At 42.5% G+C, this 27926-nt stretch overlaps 1 protein-coding gene across 4 annotated transcripts in view; it reads left to right on the forward strand.

The window, feature by feature from the left end:
• tnca (tenascin Ca) overlaps positions 1 to 27926 on the forward strand; it is a 48240-nt gene that overhangs the window by 4823 nt on the left and 15491 nt on the right. For 3 of the 4 annotated variants that reach the window (XM_049604190.1, XM_049604187.1, XM_049604188.1), the window contains exons 2-10: positions 7236 to 7800; positions 9087 to 10400; positions 10785 to 11048; positions 13299 to 13414; positions 15042 to 15195; positions 22000 to 22269; positions 23324 to 23509; positions 23603 to 23692; positions 23898 to 24161. In XM_049604190.1, coding sequence (XP_049460147.1) covers positions 7320 to 7800; positions 9087 to 10400; positions 10785 to 11048; positions 13299 to 13414; positions 15042 to 15195; positions 22000 to 22269; positions 23324 to 23509; positions 23603 to 23692; positions 23898 to 24161 — 3139 coding nt within the window. In that variant the 5' untranslated portion in view covers positions 7236 to 7319. Of the gene's footprint in view, positions 1 to 7235; positions 7801 to 9086; positions 10401 to 10784; positions 11049 to 13298; positions 13415 to 15041; positions 15196 to 21999; positions 22270 to 23323; positions 23510 to 23602; positions 23693 to 23897; positions 24162 to 24527; positions 24930 to 26593; positions 27017 to 27926 lie in introns of all 4 variants that reach the window. The other variant, XM_049604186.1, reaches the window with a different exon arrangement.

Genomic DNA, 27926 nt, shown 5'->3' on the forward strand with positions numbered 1-27926 from the left:
AATGTTCCTACACTTATTAAACAGAGAAATACAACTGAACACCCTCTAAGTTCAAGTTTATTTCTTTCACTGAACAAACACTAACGTTAGCTTAATTGCCTTATTAACTCATCGTAAAACACGCTTCATTCAGACTTGACAGAAATAAAATAAAACTCTCCAAAGCTGCCTTATTTAGCCTTTTTAGTCATCTAGTTAGTTAGTCCACCGTTCCAACAATCACCAGCTCTGGTTTGGTAGAAATAATCCCATAGTTCACTGAGGTAGATTTGAAAATATGCTGCTTTTCCCTGCTGTCTCTCTCTCTCTGCCGTTGCTAGCCAGCAGTTTAACGTTATCCCCACCTCTCGCAGCTGCTATGTTGCCCAGCTTAGCTGCCTGTTCCACCAGCAGAGACTGACCTCTGGTGGCACATAATGTAGGCTACACTACATAATACATCATTAATACAGCATCTGTGTATGAGTTTCATAGAAAGAGGAGGGTCTTAAATTGTACTTAACGGTATTGAAAATCACACAGTCTGTATTTCTTAATACCCTGGTACACCATAATACTGTGATACTGCCCAATACCTATTAGGTATGGAAATAATCTGCAGATGCTCTATTTCAAAATGAGACCAAACTTTTCTATAGATGTTATGTGTCGTTGTTTGCTATGTGATTTGATCATTTTCAGCCTCTAACAGCCAGTTGAATGGAGTGAGGACTCTGCAGTCAATGACGGTATAGAACTGTCACTAAATTGCGAATCACCAAAACCACAAGAGATTGTTGAGCATACAGTCATAAATGGACTTGAGAAATATCAGGCTGATTGGTCCAGTATTATGTAAGATTAGCTGCAGACAGATGCACATGCATACACACACAAACACACTGTCAATACATCATCCACTCCAGGCTTAGGCCTGGCGGAGATAACAAAAAAGGGAGATATAATAAAAGTGGAGGACAACATCCAGTCGTCATAGAGAACTCCTCTGATCTTACTTGCTGTATTCAAAGACTGTTGGCCAAACGCCTGCGACTTGTCACACTGTGGTCTCTTGATTCCTGCTTCTGTTTTAGTGATTTTTCCTCAAATATAAATCTTAAGCATTCCTCACAGGAAAATTCATCACAACCTGTGTAGAGCTCCCTCATATTTTGGACCAAAGATGAATACACACAGGCTCAACCTGCCCATTAATCCCAAACCTGCCTGTCTATAAGCTTTACAGCAAAAACAAGTCATGTGGAACAGTGGACAAGTGACTGTAATTTGTCACTTAAAAGTCTACTGAGACTCTGATATTCTGGATGATATTCAGAGCCTTTTTATACCTGGTATTAACATGAGTCTTGGGTGATCTGATCACAGGTGCACAGCGCCTAAATACAGGTGTAAACCTCCACCAAGCTGCATTGTGATGTGATCACTCTAACCACTTGCTGAGGTGGTCTTGGATGCATTTATCTACATATCTTATGAAGTGTACATAAAGGCATCCTAGTGTTGCCAAAAATATCGATTTATTTATACATACAGTTTCTGAATATTTGATTTGATTTCAATACTCATTTTCCTCACTATTGATACTATCAATTCTATTACTTGCTCTCTCATCTCTCCTACAGTGAGCTGACACACATTATCACATGTTTACTGCAGTTCTGCTGGTCTTTGCCACTAACCAAGATAATAAAGTTGACAGACAGAGGCACACATTATTCATAGGCCTGGGAGAACAGATAGGTCCTAAGCTTGACTCTAAAGGATGACACAGTTGCAGAGAATCTCAGATCATCATGCATTTTGTTCCTGAGAGTGGGGCCATAATGACTGAATACACCTTCAACAAATTTATTTTGGATCATGGGCACCGTTAGGAGACCAGTGTCTGATGATCTGAAGGTTCTGGGGGGTATGTAGGCTGTGAGCAGGTCAGAGATGTATCGAGGAGCCAGACCATTAAGTGCTTTGTGAATAGTGAGGAGTATTTTGAAATCAATTCTGTATTTTATCCGAAGTCAGTGTAGTATTTTGAGTATGGGAGTAATGTGTTCTGTTTTTCTAGTCCCAGTGAGTACTCTGGCTGCAGCATTTTGATTAAGTTGGAGTCGTCCCACAGTCTTTCTGGAGAGTCCAGCAAGAAGGGCGTTACAGTAATCTAGTCTGGAGATGAAAGCATGAACCAGTTTTTCAGCATCTGACTGAGACAGGATGGATCTAACTTTGGAAATGTTTTATAGGTGGTAAAATGCTGTCTTTGTTATACTTGTAATATGGCTTGTAAAGTTGAGGTCTGGGGCGGCACGGTGGTCTGGTGGTTAGCACTCTCGCCTCACAGCAAGAGGGTTCGATCCCGGGTGTGGGAGCCCTTCTGTGCGGAGTTTGCATGTTCTCCCCGTGTCAGCGTGGGTTCTCTCCGGGCACTCCGGCTTCCTCCCACAGTCCAAAGACATGCAGATTGGGGACTAGGTTAATTGGTAACTCTAAATTGTCCATAGGTGTGAATGTGAGCGTGAATGGTAGTTTGTCTCTATGTGTCAGCCCTGCGATAGTCTGGCGGCCTGTCCAGGGTGTACCCTGCCTCTCGCCCGATGTAGCTGGGATAGACTCCAGCCCCCCCGCGACCCTCAAGAGGATGAAGCGGTTAGAAGATGAATGAATGAATGAATGAAGTTGAGGTCTGGATCCATGACAACACCTAGATTTCTGACCTGTTCTTTGGGTTTTAGAGACAGTGATATCAGTTTAGGACTGATCTCTTCCCTCTGATGTTTTGTGTCCACCACAAGAATCTCAGTTTTGTCTTTGTTTCATTTTAGAAAGTTTGTGGTCATCCAGATGTTAATGTCACTGATGCAGTTAACCAGGTCATTTATTGGGCCGATGTTATTATGAGAAAGTGAAATATATAACTGTGTATCATCTGCATATGAATGGTAAGATACATTGTGTTTCTGTATGATGGAACCAAGTGGCAGCATATAGACGTTAAACAGTAATGGACCCAGGACTGAGTCTTGTGGGACCCCACAATAGATGTCAAAATTGCCAGATTTGTGGTTGCCAAGGGAGACGGAGAATGTCCTGCCAGTTAAATTGGAGGAGAGCCAGGTAATGATATTTCCAATACAAAACAAGCTTGTAACAGAAAAATATGCCTTAATGCAGGACATGGTGGTTCTTTGGGTGATACTTGGTGAGCAAGTACACAAAGTGTGGACATAATAGCTATGTGTAGGGCCCTTTGAACTACTAGTGTAAGTGACATAGGCAGTGATGAAATCTGAACATAAGTGGTCAACTGAAGATGCATGATAGATACAGGTGTAGACAACAATATGTCTCAGCTGTCCACTTGTGATCAGATCACTGTTACATGTTAATACCAGGTATAAAAACAGAAGCGTGATTGCTGTGAAATACTGTGGATTGACAATATATTAAATTTGGGTTTAATAACATTGTAAGTCACTGTATGGCTCATGTGAGGTGTTCATATTTGTTTGTTTTCCAGGCACGTCTTTAGTGAGTGTCAAATCAACTATGTAAGAGTTTCCCAGTTGTAATTACAGCTGGGATGTTGACGTAAATGCTATTTACGAGTCAGTAACACATAATTACGATAACTCTGATATGCCATGAACGCCACATTAGTCATGTGGTATGGGGTCAAAGAAGAGTTTTAATATTGGGAATGCAATATGAGGCAAAGCTGTGGGTATACTTTTGAGAAATTTCCTTTTATATTTGGAACATTTTCCTTTGCAAACGCTGGTCTAAATCTGGATTGGTTGCTGAATGATTGAGCAGATTTAGTTTTAAAATAAAGAATGTTGGGTTTTTTTTTCTTTCTTCATGTCACAACCAACAATGTGTTTTTTCTCTGTTTCTCTCCATGTTTTTGTTTATTCTTGTTTTTCATTACTGCTCTTTTCTTTTGCTTCTTTTCTTGTTCTGGAGCTAGTAGTATGTAGGCTTCTTTGTGTCTCACACGTTTTTTGCATTTTAATAGGTGTGGACTGCAATGCAAAATTTTTATTTACACTGAACAAAAATATAAACGCAACACTTTTGTTTTTGCTCCCATTTTTCATGAGCTAAACTCAAAGATCTAAAACTTTTTCTATATACACAAAAGACCATTTCTCACAAACACTGTAAATCTGTTAGTGAGCACTTCTCCTTTGCCGAGATAATCCATCCCACCTCACAGGTGTGGCATATCAAGATGCTGATTAGACAGCATGATTATTGCACAGGTGTGCTTTAGGCTGGCCACAATAAAAGGCCACTCTGAGATGTGCGGTTTTGCTTTACTGGGGGGGGGTCTGGGGGGGTCAGAAAACCAGTCAGTATCTGGTGTGACCACCATTTGCCTCACGCAGTGCAACACATCTCCTTCGCATAGAGTTGATCAAGTTGTTGATTGTGGCCTGTGGAATGTTGGTCCGCTCCTCTTCAATGGCTGTGCGAAGTTGCTGGATATTGCTGCAAATGTTTTAGATCTTTGAGTTCAGCTCATGCAAAATGGGAGCAAAAACAAAAGTGTTGCATTTATATTTTTGTTCAGTGTATGTGCAGAGTGTCATGAACTCCTTTGATTTTCTAACATCTGGAGTATAAAATGTCTTATTCATAAATCAAGTGGTTGCAGTCGTGGTTATATTAAGATGCAACAAACACTAAAGCTGAACCGTTGTTGAACATCTACTTTCATTACCTGATAGCTAAGTAACAGCATTGTCTCAATAAAAAACTTATCAGAAGTCTTCATGAGAACCTGAATCCAGGTGCACCACATGTTTATCATAGCTATCACTACATGAATGATGCCCTTCTGGAAATAATTGGTTTGCATATGCAAGCTTCTGCCAGCCGCTACCAATCAAAAAGTCTGGACAAAATCCTGCATCACTTACAGAGACGCAGCCCTCTTTTATAGAAGTTTGCAGGCCTCCCAGACATAGCAGCAGATGTGCATGTGAAACTGAGGGTGAACACCCTGTGAGGAAGAGACCATTGCACACATACAGTATGTCAGTTAGTCTGTGGGCCTTTATATTGATTTTCAGTATGCTGCTTACTCAGCTCCTTTGGAAACTCAACACAGTGCAATCCAAGTAGGCTTTCCCACGCTGAGGAAGAAGCTTGTCATTAGTTCTAGTTTAGTTCCCACAAATTATAGTGTTCATAGTGTCCAGCTGATGAAGTCATCGTGGGTGAAAAGGAGTCTTGTGTGTGCAGTGGTGTAGTGGTAGTTGATGAGGTGGGTGTACTTCTAGGTAGATGGGTAAGTTACTGAGGAAGAACTGGGTATACTGTCATATATAATATTCCAATGTTTTTTTGGCTGATAGGTGGGTATACTGTAAATGGCCAGAAAAAGAGGTGGGTTTTCCCCCTGTATGCCCTTGTATATTGATATACTCTTTACTCTTTATACTCTTTATGTCTGTTTCGTGTAAAACTGTATAATTTCTTTCAAATACATGTACCATGAAAGGACTTATTATGGCAGTACAGCTGTGGATTATCTGGTATTAAAGCCTTTTTTATATACAGCAGTACAAACACTCTTCTTATTTGGTTAACTCTACAGGAAGCAAGTGTAAATTCAATCTGATGTGGTGATCAGTCTGGGCTTTTAAGACTGGCTTTTTTTGACTGGCTTTTTTTCCCCTTTGTTGACCTTTTAAAAGTTCTGTAAATGTAAAGAGATGAATTACATCGCCACACTAACTACATGTTTAGATCCCAGTACCCACAGTGGTTTGTGGTAGTCAGTGACTCAGGTACTAATGTGGCACAGACAGTAAATAATCAGTGTGACTCATAAGAAAGACTTGTGTGAAGGGATCCTGGTACCTTTGACTGATCTCTGCTGTTTGTTCCAATGAACACATTTGAATGTGATTGTTGCAGTGTTGCACTGGGAGTTGGAAAAATGAAGTAAAATTTCCAAAAAGTGTGGGGGAAAAACCTTCATAGCTTCATAGTAGCCCATTGTTCAGTAAGGTGCACTGCAGGTAAATGATTCTCAGACTCTTCATATGTTTTTGTGAGTTTCTTGTCACACCAAAAGAAAAAGATACATTTCAGCCACTAAGATTAATTCTGCCTTAGCTATTTACCAAATAACTGGTGTTAAAGCTGTAGTTGGTTTGTTGTCTACAACATTTCACAACCTTTCTGGATTGTGATGAGCCATTAAAGCTGGGCTATGCAAAAATCTGTGTTTTAGACCACAGATAAGACAAGAATTAGTTGCTAGCCACCCCAAGGTCCTTCTGCCCCAGTTCTTCTGGCGGGGTCCATCTCCAGAGCTGCTGCCTGCTCTCCTCTCAGTAGGTGGTTTGTAGCAGTGGGGAGTGAGGCAGAGGACAAACTGTGATTTGAAACTCTTTTAACATTAGCTACATAAACAAAAACAAGAACAAGAATCAGCAGCTATGAGCCTTTAACTCCAGTTAGCAGAAGGCTAAACTGTTAGCAACATTTTCTCTTCATCTCTGAAATGCTTCACCGATAATGACACATTTTGTTTATTGTCATATTCTCTTTTTGATAAGTCCGTCTTCCTTTTTTTTGGGCTGCTTTGCATTTTGGCAGTTGTTTTCAATGCTGGAATAGCAACTTTGTCCACTACTGAATCAGACTTTCACCAAAGGGATGTGCATCTTTATTTGTGGAAAGGCCAATAGGAACAACCTCTCTCTGAAATGACCTGTGATTGGCCAAAGTGTCCGGTCACAGGTTACATTCTAGACCTTTACACCAAGGAAGTGTAAAGGTCTAGATTTCTTTCAGTCAACTTACAATATGCTCAAAGTGATTTTGCTCAATGATATCATATATGATATCAGCCTTAGCCGATTAATAATTTGGTCTATAAAACATAAGAAAGTAGGGAAATATGCCGGTTGATATCTGATATCCTAGAGCACAGGGTTACACCAATAAATGTCTTTTTAAAAAATGAATGTTTTTTTCTCTGACCTGCAGTCTAAAGCCCCTACAATATTCAGCTTACTATCAAGTCAGCAAAGCAAAGAACCTTGACCCTTAAATGTTTGCCATTTTTTATTGATGAATGCCTTACACAGTTAATCAATGATCCAGATAGTTAGTTAGTTAAGTTAGTTATTTTTCTCTCAATTGACTAATAATTTGACTGCTCATTTCATCTCTTACAACAAAACTGCATTTGTGTGATAAAACATTTTCTTTCTGTTTTCCAGAACCTTCACCATTACTGAGGATTGGCCTGTAATCAGAGGTTCAAACAAATATTTATTTCGCTATATCCACATTCCACATCTAGCATGGGTAGACAAGGGGTTCTGAGCTGCTGCCTCCTCCTGACTGCTTTGCTCAGCTTATCAAATGCTGGCTTTGTGAAGGAACTCCTACGGCATCGGCGACAGACTCTGGAGTCTCCTAAAGAAAATAACATCACCTTCCCGAGCGCGGACCGTCCTGTAGTTTTCAACCACGTCTATAACATCAATGTTCCTGCCAGTTCCCTGTGCTCAGTGGACCTGGATGCTCCAGAGAGCACGCAGCTCCATCCTAAAGATACAGCAGTCTCTTCAGGCCATCACACCACCGAGCACACCCTGGATGGGGAGAACCAGATCCTCTTTACTCACCGCATCAACATACCTCGGCAGGCCTGTGGGTGTAGTGACAACCTGCCCGGCCTGAAAGACCTCATGAGCCGGCTGGAGATGCTTGAGGGAGAAGTTTCAGCATTGAGAGATCAGTGCAATGGTGACGGACCCTGCTGCAGTGCACAGGTCACAGGTAGGCGTCTTTTTGTCATGCTGTGTCTGGTATGTAGATTACAGCCAGTACAGTTAAATATTTCTCTAAAATTGCATTGTGAAGTGCTGCACTAAGAATATCACATAGCACATCTGTTCCATTCATCTGTTGAGGAGTGAAGGAATTCAGTGTGGGTGTGTAATACTCCCAACAACTCTCCAGTTTGAATGAGGCTTTATATGGCTCAAATGCCATGGCATATAGTCGCTGAATATCAATGAACGTAGGAAGTCTTTTTCTCTAGTAGTTGCTAAAATAAGATGAATGATGCACTCTTAAAACTCCAGTGTGTAGGATTTAGGGGGATATATTGACAGAAATGGAATATAATATCATATGTATGTTTTCTTTAGTGTAATATTACCTGAAGTGTTTTTGTTACCTTAGAATGAGCCATTTATATCTACACAGGGAGCGAGTTGACATCTACGGAGATGGCCATATGGCACTGTTTCCACAGTAGCCTAGATTGGACAAACCAAATACTGACTCTAGATTCCATTTGCGTTTTTGCATTGGTCAGCATAGTTAGCATTAAAAAAACACTAATTTATTTGATGAAAAAAATGCTTTTTTTCATCAGCCGGTCCATTTCTTTTGGAGAGGGAGAGGCCTCTGCAAATAATTTGGCTCCCAGTAAATACCATCCTGAACATCTGGATCTTAAGTTATCGGTGTAAAAAGGTGAGCACAGATTAGCAGGTGCTAGGTTAGCGGCCTGTGTTCTGCATGCCAAACAGCACTGGGCCATCTGCAATGTGCTAAACAGGAAAGGAGAAACGCTGATTTACAGTGTGAAACTGCCTCTGTTAAGTGTTTTATGGGTTTTAATCACTGGGTGCATTTGTTTTAGAGAGGAAGAGACCTCTGTGGATACTTCAGGTCCTGGTGAAAACCTCCTAAACAATGAACGCTGAAGGAATTCTAGTCGCAATCTGTAATCCTCACTGCTAGATTCCTCTAAATCCCCCTAAATCTTACACACTGGACCTTCAAAGGAAGAGACTGACATTAAGGGGAATAAGCTTTTTCGCTTATTTCGAAATCACTCTCAAGACTTGAAAGTAATATCAATTTTCTCTGTTAACTCCCAATACCACGAATAATCTGTTGCTTTAGTGGCGGAAATTTTCAAGATGATGTATTTGAAAAAAACAAAAACTGACATTACTGTATTACAAAAATAATTTGATACCACAGAGATCATATTCAACAAAACTTTCTAATTAAATTGGTAAAACAGTGTCTTTACTTTCTTATTAAAGGTGCGGTGGGAACCAAACCTTACTGCAATGGTCATGGAAACTACAGCACTGAAACTTGTGGCTGCGTGTGCGAGCCTGGCTGGAAGGGACCCAACTGCTCTGAACCCGAGTGTCCCAATAAGTGCCAGAACCGGGGCCGCTGCGTTGACGGAAAGTGTGTGTGCTTCAAAGGCTTCACCGGTGAAGACTGCACACTCAAGGTCTGCCCTGTGGACTGCGGAGCGTACGGCCAGTGTGTGGGTGGTGTTTGCATCTGCTCAGATGGCTTCTTCGGCGAAGACTGCTCTCAAACCAAGTGCCTCAACAACTGCCAAGGCCGCGGTCACTGTGATGACGGAGACTGTGTGTGTGATGAACCCTGGACTGGCTCAGACTGCTCTGAACTCATCTGCCCCAAAGACTGCTACGACCGTGGACGCTGCGTGAATGGCACCTGCTATTGCGATGAGGGCTACACCGGAGAGGACTGTGGACAACGCACCTGCACCAACAACTGCCATGGTAATGGTTTCTGTGTGGATGGCAAGTGTGTCTGCGCCGCCGGCTTCAGTGGAGAAGACTGCTCACGGCTCACCTGCCTCAACGACTGTAACGGCAGAGGGACGTGCTTCAATGGGATGTGTATCTGCGATCCAGGCTACCAAGGCGCAGACTGCAGCCAGTTAGCTTGTCTGAACAACTGTAACAACAGAGGCCAGTGCATAAATGGACAGTGTGACTGCGATGTTGGTTTCCAAGGAGATGATTGCTCTGAGCTATCCTGCCCAAACAGCTGCCAGCACAGAGGGCGCTGTGTTAATGGCCAGTGTGTGTGTGAGGAAGGCTTTGTTGGTGAGGACTGTAGCATCAGGACCTGCCCCTCAAACTGCTACGGCCGCGGCGAGTGCATTGAGGGACGTTGTGTGTGTCATGCAGGCTTCACCGGTGAGGACTGCGCCCAACTGAGCTGCCCCAACAACTGCAGAAACCGTGGCCGGTGCATTGATGGGCAGTGTGTTTGTGACGAAGGCTTCTCTGGGGAGGACTGCAGTCAGAAAGCGTGTCCAAATGATTGCTTGGCCCGTGGTTACTGTGTCAACGGCAAGTGCATCTGTCAGGAAGGCTACTCAGGAGATGACTGCTCTGTGCACACCTGTCCAGGTAACTGCAACAACAGGGGGCGCTGCATCAATGGAAGGTGCTCATGTGAGAGTGGATATGAAGGGGAAAGCTGTGCAGAGCTAAGCTGCCTCAACAACTGCCGAGAGAAAGGCCGCTGTGTGAACGGTCAGTGCGTCTGTGATGAGGGATACATTGGAGAAGACTGCTCAGAAGGTAAGTAGCTGCTCAGTTCAGGGTAGAAACACACAAAAGAAGGATTTGGCAGTTCACACATCCTGAAATTTTCCATGTGTTAACTAGCTGTACTGTGAAATCAAATCCAGGATGATGTCATTTCCTCCTATTCTCAAAATTCACTCACCACCATCTTGAAAGAAACTATTTCAGTGAATATAAAAGAGGTTTTAGGTTTGTGTGTTGCCATTGTCTGCACTGTGTTTGCACTTTTTTTTGGCACTTCTTCACACCACAGCCAGATGTGGCTCTGGAGTTTGCATTAGCTCTGTCTGTGTGGTGGATTCTCTGTGATTGAGGGAATGAGAAACTCTTTAAGACAGCATCCTCAGAACTGCTTTTTTGCATCCGTTTTTTCCCCAGTGTCTCCTCCAAAGGACCTTACCGTTGGCGAAGTCACTGGTGACACGGTGGACCTGAGCTGGAACAATGAGATGTTGGTGACAGAGTACCTTGTGACGTACGTACCCACCAAACCAGGTGGTCTTCAAATGGAGTTCACAGTGACAGGAGACAAAACTTCAGCTACCGTCAAAGAGCTTGAGCCTGGCATCGAGTACTTCATCAATGTCTACGCTGTTCTGAGCAACAAGAGGAGTGTCCCTGTCAGCGCGAGGGTGGCTACAGGTACAATAGAGTCATCTGCTTGCTATTTTGTTGTGAATACCCAGTGATGGAAAAAGTGCTCAAAACTTTTACTTGAGTAAATGTAACAATACCAGTGTGAAAATACTCTTTTACAAGTAAAAAGACAAAAGTATTGGCTTCCAGATAAACTAAAATGTACCGAATGCAAAAGTATTCATTATGCAGAATGGCCCATTTTCTTACAGTGTTCATTATATTATTGGATTATAATTATTGATGCTTTAATGTGTTTATCACTTTAATTTTGCAGCTTATCAAGGTAGAGCTCATTTCAACTACTTTTTATACTGCTTGGTTTTCGTCATCATTTATTTGCGCATTGTTTTTGTATTATTGAAGCTAAAGTTGGTAACTTCTCTGAACATAATCTTGTCATTATTGTCACTATATTCTTAATGAAATACATTTGACCGATAGTCTGTTGCTCCCTTCACATGGCCTGTTTAAGGTAGGAAATTCACGCTATTTTTCCACCTCGACATCCTGTATAAAAGGCACAATCACAGAACAAGGGGACAGAGTTGTCCCACCTTTAAGCCAACAGAGGAGGTAATAACAGTGCCAAAACAATCTTCATGTAAAAGGGACAGTGGCCAGGATGGCACCATGGACAGGACTGGTGTGACGTTTTGACAATGTGTTATGTGTGTCACTCATCACACAGAGATTTATAAAGTAGCTGATAGCAGTTAGCAGCTAATTCAAATAAGAAGTACAGCGTCTGAAAATGTCTGCAAATTGGGAAAACAATGAGGTCCAGGTGCTCCTTACCTTCTGAGTAGAGGACAAGATCAACCACCGTGTAACTGAGACAGTAAATGATTGTTATTGCCATTGGTATTGTTTAGAAAGTGCTGCTGACGTGTATATTATATGTAACGTTAAAGGCTGACGCTGTTGTTTTACATGTGACACCTTTCATGTCCCTTTTTTTCTTCAGTGATGCTGGCAGCTGTCTAAAATCGCACAGTGGAGTGAAATAATGGCGACATCATTTGGCTGTGTGTAAAAATGCAAACACGGCATACGGGGGGACTTCGTAGTGGCCCTATAGTGCAATTTTTGTGCAAAAAAGGCTTATAAAAAAATCGTGTCCTTCTTTTTCCTACCACTTCTAATGGCATTCGCTAGAATCAGTCAATCTGCAGCACACACAGAAAACAACCAATCACAGTGGAGGAGTCTCTAATGAACTGCCGTCAAACTGGGCAGCGCTGATCAAATATGAATCAAGATTGTGTTACTGCATTGCCTATTTCTTGCCTTAAATGTTTTTATATTTTAGTGCACTGTTTTGCTGTAAAATGAGAAAGTTTGCCCTGGACGGAGAGCCGTGCTTGTTACTTTGGTCAACTCTTTCCAAAACGGCAGTCAGATCACAAATTTCTCATTCTACAGCTAAACAGTGCACTAAAATATTTCTGAGAACATCTGAGGTCAGATATAGGCAGTGCAATGACACAATCCTGATTCATGATTCCCAGTTCATGAGCAGTGACTGACGTGATTGACAGCTGCTCGACAAGACTCCTTGGCCCTGTTTGGTTGTTTTTGGCCATGTGCAGTAAGGCCATTACAATCACTACAAGGCAACAGAGTAGGCAGAGACGTATGAAAGTAGTGACAGTTTCAGCAAATATGAATGTAAGTTACCAACTACAACTTTAATCTGAATCTGCAAAGTAACTTGTAACTAAAGTTGTCAAATAAATGTAAAAATGCAGTATTTCCCTAAAATTTCCCAAAATGTAGTGGAGTGAAGTTTAACCTTGCAGAAAATTGAAATACTGAAGTCCAAGATACTCAAAATTGTAGGAAAAAGAGATGACTAGTTGCTCTGTATATTCATATGTAGATATGTAAAAATGTGTCAGGTGCTCTTGGAAAATGGGGAAAAAAACAGGATGAACCAGAATTCAATCCAGGCACTCGAAAATAAAATATCAATGAGGATGGAAATATTAAAAAGGTCCCTAGAGAAGACCTACAGTGGTCGTAACATGCTGGCTTTTTTTAATGATTTAGCCACTACAGTAAAGGCCTTTGTGACATTTCCTTCCCCGTTGATAGTGTGCCTTATATTTTGGAGTGCCTAGACTACCTCAAAATTGTATTTTAGTGAAGTACCTGAGGGAATGTACTTAGTTACATGCCACCAGTCTGAATGCCCATAGAAAAAAGTTTATGTGACCATGCTATCAGTGATTATTTTTGTTTCCATCCCTGCAGAGCTTCCACAGCCAGAGGGTTTAAGGTTCAAATCAGTGAGAGAGACCTCAGTGGAGGTGGTGTGGGACCAGCTGGACATCGCCTTTGATGGCTGGGAGATCTATTTCCGCAACACGGTCAGTTTGCCCATCGCTTTTGAAGGCTCGCCCAGGATTTTATTATATAAGTGACAGGGGGAAAAAGTGAGAGGTGATAAAAGCTATGCCAGCTTATTGGGAGTCTCAGCAAAACATGGATTTATTTTAGTGCTCACCATTAAAATTGCTTTGACATATGGAAAAAAAAACTCAGTGAGGGAAAGTCTGGATGTCATAGAACTGCGGGTAAATCTGCTGCTTCCAATCCCAGCCAGTAAGTCTTTCAGAAGAAATAACTGTGCCAGCTGATAAGTCGGAGGCCTCTTTTAAATTTTGCAGTTTCTGCAAAGTTTTGACCCATTTCTAAATATGAATGTCATTTCCTGACCATCATGTTAGTTTTGATATTTGGCTGTGTGATTTAGTTTACTGCATCTCACATTTCCCTATGCTGTGTAAACTGACAGCAGCTGTGTCTTGCATACATAGATCAGATCAATGTCAGTGCTCACTTTATTGTATGCAGCACTGAATGAAACTGTAATTATTTTCCTGTTTTTAACTGAAATGTTACACATCTCACAGCTGGAGAGATCATCTAAAATTCAACCATATGCCAACACAGTGAGAAGATACTGTCTTTATTCCCATTACCAAGCCTTTACTCTAATAAAACAATATTTTTATGTAACTTTGAAAGAGCTGTGTGTGACATTTAGCGCATTAATATAGCAGCAAAACACTATTTGCTATGAAAAGATAGTGGAATAATGGCATCCTGAGCAGAGAATGAAGTCAGGCTCCATCTGTGTGTGTTGTAAAATGAGCTTCTCTGTACTTTGTTTCGGTAAGCCGGTCCGGCTGCATGTACATGAGTACATGTGTGTATCCTGCTGGCTAGCCCACTGCTGCTGCTTTTCACTGTAGTCATGCTGCAGTTGGTTTGAATGATTGAATGAATGATTATTTACATATGGATACGTCAGTGGTATTGATCTTCTCCTCTAACTCTTGACAAGCAAGCAAATAAGTGTTTTTCCTAAAATGTTGAACTATTTCTTGAAAGGGAAAGTTTACCACAAAATCAAAAATACATATTTTCCCTCTTACCTGTAAGTGCTATTTATCAATTTAGTTTTTTTCTTGGAGTTTGGTGTGATATGACTGGTGGGTGTAGTTTGTTAGAAAGAAGTTCCTACTGTTGATCTTGGGTCATCCAGGTCAGAGTTATCTTGAGTAACCGGATCATGATTTCTGGAAAAAGAGACATTACTGTTAAGTTTTTCAAATGTACTTACTTGGCACTTTGAGCACCACAAGCTGGGTGCCATCTAGTTCCATTAAAGTGGAGAGAAGGCAGACATCTCTACAGCTGATATCTCCAACACTTGGCAACTCACACCAAAACAATCTAGACTGATAAATAGCACTACGGGTAAGAGGAAAAATATGTATTTTTGATTTTGAGGTCAACTGTCCCTTTAAGTTCAAATAAAATTAGCTTGAACTGGTTAAAATATTCTGGCACCAGAGGAATCTAAATACTGACCAGTTGGATATAAACTTGGCTTTGTGGAGTGATTAAGGCAACTGCAGTCAGTGTGTGTTAATCTGAATTTCTCACAGTGGTATTCTACATTAGATTATGTGTTTTGTGTCCTTACAGAAAGAAGAAAATGGAAAAGTCGTGAGCACCCTTCCACCATCTCAACACCAGTTTCTCCAGTCAGGCCTTGGTCCAGGACAGGAGTATGAAGTCTCTCTTAACATCATCAAGAACAACACCAGAGGACCCCAAACAACCAAAAAAGTCACTACCAGTAAGTCTCAGGCTGTAAACAAACATTTATTTAGAGTAAATTCAGATGTTTAAAATCATCCACTTTGTACCAAAGAAGAGTTCAGATGGTACGATTATGTCATTTCTTCTCCGTCTGGCAGCTATTAGCAATTTGGTATTTTTACTTCACTTGAGCACAGAGTAAAAAAATACATTAATGTCAAAGAGTGAAATTCCATAATGAAAAGAAGAGTAATAACAGGAAATCCCTGCTGGCTCTCCATAGTTCCATCTAACAGATTTTAACCTAAAGACTAATAACTCAAACACATGGCATCTCATCCTAGCATGGCCATGTAATAGTTTTTTTTAACTTTCACTAAATCTTACTCTTAACTCTTGTCCTCTGCTTACTGAAACTTTTATTGCAGTTTTACTCCATACATTATGTTGTTGAAAAACGTCCAGTTGCTTATGCAATCGATCTGGAATGCCAGGCTAAACAACTTTCATTGTGCATGGAAAAGCCATTTAGTTTACAAGTGGGTGTCGATGGCTTCCCTGGGTATTGCGCAGTTTTATTCCTGATGTCATTTATTTGTGTAGGCTGAAACTAGAGGCAGCTCATAGACATGAATGATAGAAGAGAAGTTAAACCTTTCGTACCCTTTTTACCCCCAGAGGTCCTTTCAGCACGGCTCCCAAACACAGAGAAGAGATGTTTCCTCCACATGTAAACACAGGAGAATAATCAGAGTGTAAACATAACATCCGAGTGAAAGGGAATCACATTACATTTCATAAAAGCCTTTCCTGTGTTGATCCAAGTATTGCTTTGTCTTATAAGAGAGCCAAGTTGAAGCTTACATGCTGTTTTATGTATAAAGGCTAAAAAACATATTGGTCCCAAACCAATGTAGACTCAGACTATGTGTTGTATTAGAAACTAAATAATTCCTACTGAGACACATTAAATCATTGTTATAGTTGAGAATAACTTTGCTGTTTAAAAACCTAAAGGAATAGTGCAACATTTAAGGAAATACACTAATTGCATAAGGAGAATTGCATTGATGGTTCACTTATATCTGTGGGCTAAATATGACGCCAGGAGCAGATAAGCTTAGCAGAGCATAAAGACTGGAAGCAGGAAGAAACAGCTTGCTTGGAAATTCAATTCATTTTAATTCAGTTTCCATTCCATGAATAATTTTTAAGGAATAAGACTGAGAGCTCTGTGAGGCTGTAGATGGGCTGTCCATCCCATTCTTGTAAATTTTAATTTAATTTTTAAAATTTTATATACTTATCCGAGCGGTTGGGGGATTCGGTGCCTTGCACAAGGGCACCTTGGCAGTGCCCAGGAGGTGAACTGACACCTCTCCAGCTGCTAGTCCACGCTCCATATTTTGGTCCGGATGGGGACTTGAACAGGCGACCCTCCGGTTCCCAACCCAGGTCCCTATGGACTGAGCTACTGCCGCCCCTAAAGGAGACATCTTAAGAATACCTTGAAGGAGTTTCTTCCGAGAACCGTCACCTTATCGTGGTGGAGGAGTTTGAGTGCCCTAATGACCCTAGGAGCTATGCTGTTGGGGGCATTTTGCCCCTGGTAGTGTTGGGGTCAACACATTAGGCTTCACACGGAGGCACCAAAAATGTTGGGAACATAAATTTGGGCTTCACACGGAGGCACCAAAATGTTGAGATTTAATTGGCTATTGGCTATTAATAATTATTATTAATAATTAATAATTATGTTAAATAATGTGACTTAATTAACATTAAATCACCTCGTAAGACACCATTCCCGTAAAAATGATATAATGATAGCCAGTTAAAGATATCAGTCTCATAAAATAGGCTGAACTATTAATTTGGAGTTTGATTAATAATTAAATTGATGACAACAACCAAAATTAATGGTAATGCTTGAAGGATTTCGGAGTTCTTGACGCAGCAGAGGTTGACTATTCATTCACTCTTGTGCAACATTAAACAGACGGCAGGTATGATTGCAAAAAATTATATTTATTCACAAACTAGCAAAGCAAACCAAAACACACAAATTCTAACTAACTATATACAAGCTTGCTGTGTGTGTGTGTATGTGTGTGTGTGAGAGAGAGAGAGAAAAGAGAAAGACAAAGGCGGGTGTGGTGATGAAGGAGCCGTTTGGCCTACAAAACAAAATGACTGACAACAGAGAACTACCAAAATGGCCAAATCAAGGCTAGCTTTAGGTTGGGGGAGGTGTTTGTCTGACCGTGTGGTCAGGACAAAGACCAAGGAAAAGAAGCGGGAACTCTGAGATGCCTGTTTGGGTGTAGCTCTGTTGAAAGCCTATTTGTTAATGAGTCTATGTGACTGTGATTTGTGTTGCAAATGGTCTGGATTAGTGCAGAGGTTGTTTAGTTGTGTGCAAGAATCTGGTTGTGAACAGTATTAGCAAACTAAACATTTAGCTTTGGCGAAGCCAACTAATCAATGACCTAACTGCAAACAATCACAACAATAACTCAGTAAACAGCATCAAATCACATACAACAAGTTAAACAGTCTTGCTTAGCCTGTAAAGCTGTGATAAGCTATGCCCACTTGTTACATTACTGATCCTTGAATGGATGGGAGAAAGAGTCACTTGGTGGTGTGCTGCTTTGTTAGCCGGCAGAAGAAGGCTGGGAAGATGGTTCTTCTGGGTCCTTTGTTGGGTCCTTTTTTCCAAAGGTGAAACTCCGAGGAAGCTGGTCGCTCAGGGTTTAGCAGAGTTAGACACTGGGTGCTAACTCACTTAGTTCCTTGTTGCTGGAAAGCTAGTTGCAAACCTTGTGTTTGCAAGAGAGTCTATGATCCATTGCCCTCCCTTTAGTGGTTTGGGGCTATGGAGCAAGGGTCTGGGCCTCTGTGCTGTTCCAGGCCCACCCAGAAAGAGGTGTGCAGCTGTTGAACAGCTGGAGCAAGAGAGAGAGATCTGTTGGAAGGGAGCAGATCTTTGCAGGCCTGTGACATCACAGAGTCACATGTCACTGTAAAAGTCCTGTCCAATCAAGTTGTGAGACTTGTGTCTCACTGAGGTGTGAGGTGAGACCTTCTGTGGAGATGGGTGTCACCTAGCTCTCTTTGTTTGAAGACAAAGAGCATGCAGAGGAAAAAGCCTTTAAATCTCCAGTTTAGAGTCTTACCAAATGACAAAACATCTGTGGTCCTGTGAATCCCAACAGTAGGGTTTCCCATGGCAGATTGATTCTGGGCGAAGGGTCAGATGAAGAATGGTTCAGAAGACCCTTCATGATGGAAAAAACAACAGGAGAACATGTACCCATCCTGGAAGGTTACCGGGGCCCCGCCCTGGAGCCAGGCCTGGGGTTGGGGCCTGTGGGCGAGTGCCTGGTGGCCGGGCCTTTGCCCATGGGGTCTACATGGGCTCGTCCCCCTGCAGGCCCACCACCCACAGAGGGATCCAGAAGGGAGTGGTGCATTGTGGATTGGGCAGCAGACCAAGGCGGGGGCCTTGGCGGTCCGATCCTCAGCTACGGAAGTTGGCTCTTGAGACATGGAATGTCACCTCTCTGGCGGGGAAGGAGCTGGAGCTTGTGGAAGAGGTTGAGCGTTACTGGCTAGATGTAGTCGGCCTCACCTCGACACATAGTTGGACTCTCTCCTTTGCTGGAGTTGCTCGGGGTGAGAGGCGGAGGACCGGGGTGGGCTTTCAGATAGCCCCCAGACTCTCTGCCTGTATGTTGGGGTTCACCCCAGTAGACGAAGGGGTTGCTCCCCTACGCCTTCGGGTCGGGGAACGGGTCCTGACCGTTGTCTGCGCTTATGCGCCGAACAGCAGTTCAGAGTACCCGCCCTTTTTGGAGTCCCTGGGACGGGTGCTGGACAGCGCCCTGACCGGGGACTCCATTGTTCTGCTGGGGGACTTCAACGCTCACGTGGGCAATGACAGCAGGACCTGGAGGGGCATGATTGGGAGGACCAGCCTGCCTGATCTGAACTCGAGTGGTGTTCAGTTATTGGACTTTTATGCGGGTCGCAGTTTGGCCATAACTAACACCATGTTCGAATATAAGGATGTCCATCGGCGCACGTGGCACCAGGACAGCCTAGGTCGCAGGTCAATGATTGACTTTGTAGTCGTATCGTTTGACCTGCGACCATATGTTCTGGACACTCGGGTGAAGAGAGGAGCAGAGCTGTCAACTGATCACCACCTGGTGGTGAGTTGGATCAGGTGGCAGGGGAGGACGTGGCGCAGACCTGGCAGGCCCAAACGAGCAGTGAGGGTCTGCTGGGAACGCCTGGCAGAAGAACCTGTCAAGATGATCTTCAACTCCCACCTCCAGGAGAGCTTCGACCACGTCCCGAGGGCAGAGGGGGACATTGAGTCCAAATGGGTCTTGTTCCACTCTGCCATTGTCGAGGCGGCGGTTGCGAGCTGTGGCCGCAAGCCCGCTGGGGCCAGTCACGGCGGTAATCCCCGAACCGGACACCAGAGGTTAGGGGAGCCGTCAGGCTGAAGAAGGAGGCCTACAGGGCATGGTTGGTCTGTGGGTCTCCGGAAGCAGCTGACGGGTACCGGCGGGCCAAGCGGAGTGCAGCAGCGGCAGTCGCGGAGGCAAAAACTGTGGCATGGGAGGAGTTCAGTGAGGCCGTGGAGAAAGACTATTGATCGGCTTCAGAGAGGTTCTGGCAAACCGTCCGGCGCCTCAGGGGGGGAAGGCGGCAACTTGCTCACACTGTTTACAGTGGGGGCGGGGACCTGCTGATGTCAACTGGGGACATTGTCAAGCGGTGGAAGGAATACTTTGAGGAGCTCCTCAATCCCACCAACACGTATTCCAGTGAGGAAACAGAGCCGGAGGTCTTGGGGGCAGGTCATCCAATTTCTGGGGCAGAAGTCGCCGAGTTAGTGAAGCATCTCCGCCGCGGCGGAGCCCCAGGGGTGGATGAGATTCGCCCTGGATATCTCAAGGCTCTGGATGTTGTAGGGTTGTCCTGGTTGACATGCCTCTGCAACATTGCGTGGACATCGGGGGCAGTGCCTCTGGAGTGGCAGACTGGGGTGGTGGTCCCCATCTTCAAGAAAGGGGACCAGAGGGTGTGTTCCAACTACAGGGGGAACACACTCCTCAGAGGGTCCGGTCGATAGTTGAAGCTCAGACTGAGGAGGAGCAATGTGGTTTTCGTCCTGGACACGGAACCGTGGACCAGCTCTTTACCCTCGCCAGGGTGCTGGAGGGCGCATGGGAGTTCGCCCAACCAGTCCACATGTGTTTTGTGGACTTGGAGAAGGCTTACGACCGTGTCCCCAGGGGTATCCTGTGGGGGGTGCTCCGGGAGTATGGGGTTGGTGGCCCCTTGCTAAGGGCCATCCAGTCCCTGTACCGAAGGAGTGCGAGTCTGGTCGCGTGGCCTCAGATGGAAACGGGTGGATTGCCCACTCCAGGTCGAGGGGGGGGTCCTGCCTCAGGTGGAGGAGTTTAAGTATCTTGGGATCTTGTTCACGAGTGAGGGTAGGATGGAGCGGGAGATTGACAGGCGGATTGGGGCGGCGCCAGCAGTGATGCAGGCACTTAACCAGTCCGTTGTGGTGAAGAGGGAGCTTAGCCAGAAAGCGAAGCTCTCGATTTACCGGTTGATCTACGTTCCAACCCTCACCTATGGTCACGAGCTCTGGGTAGTGACCGTAAGAATGAGATTGTGAGTACAAGCGGCCGAAATGAGTTTCCTCTGCAGGGTGGCTGGGCTCAGCCTTAGAGATAGGGTGAGGAGCTCGGATATCTGGGAGGGACTTGGAGTAGAGCCGCTGCTCCTCCACATCAAGAGGAGCCAGTTGAGGTGGTTCAGGCATCTGGTAAGGATGCCTTCCGGACGCCTCGCTTGGGAGGTGTTTCAGGCATGTCCAACCGGGAGGAGACCTCGGGGCCGCCCCAGGACATGCTGGAGGGATTACATCGCCCGGCTGGCCCGGGAACGCCTCAGGGTTCCCTTGGAAGAGTTGACGGAAGTAGCTGGGGAGAGGACTGTCTGGGCTTCTTTGCTGAAGCTGCTGCCCCAACGACCCGGATAAGCGGAGGACGACAAGTACGATTACGAGTTTCTTCAGATATGGCGCAAACATCCTGTTGGACTCAATAACGAACTGATCAGATTTTATAGGTCAATGGTCAAGATCACTGTGACCTTACTATCATTTCATTTTTGTGAACACAATATCTCAAGAACGCCTTGAGGGAATTTCCCCAAATTTGGTAAAAATGTCAATTTGGACTCAATGATGAACTGATTAGATTTTGGTGGTCAAAGGTAATTCAAGATTTCATGTGTTAATTATGACAACTTCACACAAATGTCTAATAGGATAAAATGATGAAGTGTTGACCTTTAATATTTAAAAGGTCAAAGGTCAACTTCACTATGATGTCATAATGTCCTATATAAACACTTTTCTGGCCATTATTCATTGCCATAACTCAGGAACAGAAGGGGAGACATTTGGTCAAATACAATAGGTGAAACTTATCATGGGTGTCCACCTTGAAACTATGCAAACTGTATAGATCTCCCGTGCTGCCAGGTTAAAGATGTGTGTGAAGCGTCCATGTTTTAGCATTTGTAGCTTCTTTGCAACAACATCCATACATGAAGCATTGAGTCAGACATGGATGCAACTTTAACTGCAACTTGACTGGTTTGTGGAGGCAGACAACTGCTACGTGGTGATTCTAGTTTTTATAGAGAGTCAGGTCTTTGGTCTGAATAATTAGATCACAGTGAAGAGGAAGTAATTTCTCACACATCTTTTCCCTCCCTCACTGTTGCCTCTCTCACATCACCCCAGAGATAGATGGCCCTCGGCAGCCGGAGGTGAAGGACGTGACCGACTCCTCAGCCTTGGTTAGCTGGTCTCAGCCCGTGGTTCCTATGGACAGACTCACTATGATTTATGGGCCCAGCTCTGACCCCTCGGATGAAACCAGCGTGGAGATTCCCCCCCCAGACAAGCAGTACAGCATCGACGGTCTGAGGCCAGACACTGAGTACAAGGTGTCGCTCATCTCCAGAAGCGGAGAGCTCACCAGTGACCCTGCCACCTCCACATTCACTACAGGTAGGCCTACAATGGCAGGAACTGCCGATTCATATTTTATTTATTTGTGTATGTTTGTATTGCATATTCTGTTTTCCCATATTGTCGACAAATCCCATGAAAAGACCAAAACCATAAATATATCAACTAACAAGTATTTTCTGTTAATCAAAGCCTCCTCTGTGGCCTACAGCTCCATTGTTGTCAAAAGCATATCAGTGAGCTGCACTGTTGCACAGGGTGACATGTTCCTTTATTACCACAAACACACTGTAGTTTATTTTGACTAAACCCCACATACACCACCCTGCTTCCACAAAGAGCACCAAATGTGGATGAATCCACTGCTGAAAATAGTCCCAACAAATGCACCATTTATCCCCGCCTGACAAGCTGACAAACTCAAGCATCCATAGGCTAATTATGAAAAAATATCACAAAAATGTCTAATAGAATACAATGATGAAGTGATGACATTTCAGGTCAACATCACTACGACATCAAAATGTTTTGCAGAAACACTTGGCCTTCATTCAACATCAGGCGCAGAAGGGGAGACATTTGGTCAGATACTGAGTTAGTGTCACTAATCTCGGGTGTCCACCTTGAAACTGTGCTGATTGTGTAGATCTTCTGTTCTGCTCAGTTGAAGATGTGGTTAAAGCATCCATGTTTTCGAATTTGTAGCTTCTGTGCAGCAACATCCATATCCTATTTAAAGCATAAAGCAAAGTCAACTGTCATAGCTACATATCAGTCTGGACAGATATAGATATAAACTGTAATTGCAACTTGACTGGTTCGTGAAGGCACATGACCATGAGGTGCTAATTCTATTTTTTTTTTTTTTATTTGACTGACAAACATGTTGTGTCATTTTGAATTTAGTGTATTAAATTGTGCTTTTTGTTGCCACTCCGCTCGTTGTTGTGCATGCAAACTGCAAATTGGAGCGGCCATATTCCGAATAATGGCCAAAATAATAAATTAAATGTCTTTGTATCAGTCTAAGGTTTTTGAGCAGAAAAATGATTCTCCTGACATGACATTTAATAAATTTATTTAACTTTATTAGCCCTGGATGCACCCACGAACCTGCAAGCTGTATCCCAGACAGACAACAGCATCAGTCTGGAGTGGACTAACAGTCAAGCTGATGTTAGCAGCTATCGGGTGAAATACAGTCCCATATCTGGTGCAACTCATGGTGAGGAAGTGTTTCCACGAGGACCAGGAGACACCACAGAAGCTACCATCACTGGTAAGGGTCAGTCATTTATTAAAGTATGACCACACACAACTTGTATTAGTCATATCATGTGGTGTATTTTCCCTCTATCCCTGTGTGTGGCAGGGCTAAAGCCAGGGACTGAGTATGGGATCGGTGTGACTGCTGTGAAGAATGAGAGAGAGAGCCTTCCTGCTACTACAAACGCAGCAACTGGTGAGAGACGCTGCCTGAGCAGCTGTCCAAACAGTCGTCCCTCACACCCCTTCATAAATACACAGACAACCATGTTTATTGATACAAATTGGCTGATGAAATGAAACTAATGTTAGGGATTGATTTATGATGTGTGTTGAGCATGCAGTAGAAGTGAAGAGAGATTTACCACCAGGCAATTTTACACACTTAATATTTCTTTCAGATATCGACCCTCCCAGAAATTTTGAAGAGCTGGAATCTACAGAGACCTCCCTCACCCTGAGGTGGCAGAAACCTCGGGCCAAGGTTGGCGCCTACCAGCTGGTGTACGTCCCCAAAGATGGCCAGGCCGAGGTGGTGGAGGTCCCAGCCACAGCAACTAGCTATGTCCTGTCCAACCTGACTCCTGGAATGACCTACACCATCACTTTGGCTGCGGAGAGGGGGCTCAAGAGGAGCACACCTGTCACCTTATCTGCATCTACAGGTGGGTGGGGGACAATTTTACCACAATATGATCGTAGAATAATGATAACACATCCCTTTAAAGGAGGATGAACACGTCATGCAAAATATGCTGCTATGTCTCTCAGAACTTCTTCAGTTCCTTTTTCTGTTCAGTTGTTTAGATTTTGGAGTTTAGAGTTCAGTAATTGTTTGTGTTCTACAACGAAGTCCATCAGTATTCAGCTGGTGTATTTTAAACGAATGCAACTAAACTTAAATTTAGAATTACTTGTGAAGCTGTAATGACTTGGGAATTAAATCTGCAGCCAACAAACACCAAGAAAATGAGATGCACTTACACCTACATGATGCTTTCTTGATTTGTGCCTTTTTGTTTTTCTTGTAGCCTCTTTCACATTTTATTTAGCTGACTCAGATGACCGTGAGCTAACGACTCCTACAGGCTCGGAGGACAATGTCATTAGCTTTGTGTATTTAGACCCCTTAGAGTCCCAGTTCCCAGTTGGGACGGAGCCCGAGGATGAGCTTGAGAAACTGACTATCTCAGGCATCGCGCCTGATGGATTTGACCTCTCGTGGAAGCTAGACGCTCACAGTGTCTATGATAGTTTGGCAGTAGAATGTAAAGACACTCAGCGTTTATGGGATGTGAGAAAGTTCCAACTTCCTGGAGATGCCAATGGCTCTAGAATCCAGGGCCTGAATGCATCGACAGAATATCAAATAAAACTTTATGGAATTGCCGGTAGCCAGAGATCTGCGCTACTTGAAGCTGTTGCAGTCACAGGTATAAGATTCTCTTTTAGTTTATTAGAGACACTTTATCCCGTTGTTTTTTTTTGTTTTTTTTTAACAGCTTCTCTCCTCAGTGGAAAGGTTCTGATTTATAGAGTTAGATCAGAGAATAACGATATGACTTGCATGCTGGTGTTTTACTCACTGAGATTCCCCAGCAAAGAAATGGGTTTTTTTGTTTTGTTTTGTTTTTTTTATTGCATCCGTCATCTGCATAACTTTTGGCATGACACAGTGTGAAGACAGACCCCATCAGACATGATTATGTTTTCATAAAGAACCAAACAAAGAAAAACAAAAAACTCTCATTTTCATCTCATCCCATTTGTCATCTCATGTGGCTTCAGTATCGCGGCAGAATGTTGCTTCACAAAATTCAAAGACAAGAAGAAATTTAATGTGGAAACTCTATCCCCCCCAGTGGTGGGAGAATTTGTCAGATCCTTAAATTCCAAGAAAAAAAGGTGGAATAATATTTTGAGAAAAAAATGCATTATTTTAAAATTAAAGTTGTAGTATTCTAAGTTTAAAGTCATAACATTTAAATATTGAAGTAATATTATTTCAAGATTAAAGTCGTAATATTTCGAGAAGTAAAGTCATAACACTTCAAGATTACAGTCGTGACATATAAAGATTAAAGTTGTAATGTTTCTCGATTTAAGTCTATATTGTTTTATAATATTTTAAGAAAACAGTCATATTATTTCAAAATTAAAGTCATAATATTCGAGTATTTAGCTCCTTCACTTAAGTATAAGCATAGCACTATAGCACTATATATTGTTTGTACCTGTAGATCTGTCTCACTCGGTTGTGTTGCACAGAGCACCAAAAAAATACATTTGAAAAACTCAACATCAATGTCTCTTTCCAGAAGTAATAACCCATATACTCAAGATAATCCACAGACCTTGTTGTGAGCAGTTTCATGAAGGAACCATTTTCTCTCCAGCTGATCCAAGAGGGTTTTTAAAAAATGTATTTAGCTTTTAAGAAACAAGAGAATTTTCTCAGCACATAAAGAAACGTTTCATCCTTCAGCTTTTCACTGACATTTAAAATCAACAGAGATACACTGATATGTTCAGATACAACTGGTTACAGTACACTGGCTGGCACGATTTCTTCCTGCATTTGAGCTTTTAAATGCAACTATTCTGCTCCCTGAAAGCCTGCTCCACTAATTTCATCCACATCATTCATCATCTTCAGTCCTATTTACACAATTAAATGATTCTCCAGCAGTCAGTAGAAAATTACAACGTATGTCACTGGCATGTCAAACAAGTGACTCAGAACAATCTGTCTTTAAGACAGCAGCAACAAAAACGGCTGTGCATGGCTTCATCATCTATTTGAAGACAACTGTGTACTTCCACTCTGGTGGACTACTCGGATGCTTCAAAAATTAATGGCACTGACTCGAGTGCCATTAATGTGTTAGCTGTTGCTTGGTGACATGAACCGCGGTCCTGGAAAACTGGGATGATAAAAGGCAAGAAAATAAGAGAATAAGGTATATCAAGGAAAGAATGATTTGATCTGAATACAGTATCTTGTATTTTAACCCAGTTTTTTCTTCACAGGTAATGTTTCAGTCATCAGCAGAGCCGGTAACAAATTCACTGTTTAACCTGCTTTTATTCACTGTAGCACCCAAGCCTACCTCTCCAGATGTCCTTTCACTGAGCATCAAAGATGCCCCAACTACCCCAACAACTGCCCTGGATATTAAAGTAGTTCAAACCCCAGATCCCTTCCATCATATAAACACTTCTGATACTGGTGCAGTGAGCTCTGAAACCTCGAGTCTGGATTTACTGGGGGACCTCACGGTTAATGTCACCTCCACCGGTGTGAGCCTGGCTTGGTCAGCGCCTGACAAAGCATTTGATAGCTTTTTGGTGGAGCTCAGTGCTCCGTCAGGGGTGACACAAACTCATGGGACCAGAGTACCAGGAGGTGTGAGGAGGGCTGAAATAGAGGGTTTGTCCCCCTCCACACACTATGAAATTACATTGCAAGGGCTGGTGGAAGGGAAGAGATCATTACCTCTCAAAGTGTTTGCTACTACAGGTACATGGAGCAAATATTTCTTCTTTTGTAGGCATTCATCACAACAAATCATCTTCACACCCACTTATTTTTTAAGCACTAAATATCTCAGGATTGCAGCACAGACTGTGACTCTAATTTACTGTGGAGTATTTGGACCACAAAACTGTGAAAAGACATTTTAACATTTAAATTATATTTCTAGAAATATTACTTCAAGATGATAATCGTAACATTTCAATATTAGTCTTGTACGCTCAAAAACAGTGTATTATTTCAAGATTAAGGTCTTAATAATTTGAGAAAAGTGGTCATGTTATTTGGAGATTAAAGTCATAATATTTCAAAATTAAAATTGTAAAATTTCAAGATTAAATTCACAACACTGAAAAATTTAAGAGGTACTATTTTAAGATTAAAATCACAATGTTTCATGATTAAATTTGAGAAGATTGACATCGTAATATTTCAGGATTCAAATCCTCATAATTTGAGAAAACATGTTATTTCAAGATTAAAGTTATAATTTTTCCAGAAAAAGTTTGAATATTTCAGAATTAAAGTCATATTTTTTCAAGATAAAACTCGTAATATTTCAAGAAAAAATTATTTCAAGAATTAAGTTGTAAGTTTATGAGAAACCAGACATTATTTCAAGATTGAAGTCATAACATTTAAAGGATAAAGTTATAGTTTGAGAACAAAAGCTGGAATATGTTAAAATTAAAGTTAATTAAATAATTAATTAGATAAGTTAAAGACAATTTTGAGAATAAAGTCGTAGTATTCTAAGTTTCAGGATAGTGAATTTTGAAAAAAGGATTTAAAGTATTCTTTTTTCCCTCCCAAATCTACTTTTTTTATGTAGTTTTTGTAGTTGTTTTTTTTTATTTTTTATCCTGAAATCTGTTTGGTTTTTTTTGTTTTTTTT

This window comes from Epinephelus fuscoguttatus, linkage group LG18, assembly GCF_011397635.1.
Source record: "Epinephelus fuscoguttatus linkage group LG18, E.fuscoguttatus.final_Chr_v1".
Classification (NCBI taxonomy): Eukaryota; Metazoa; Chordata; class Actinopteri; order Perciformes; family Serranidae; genus Epinephelus; species Epinephelus fuscoguttatus.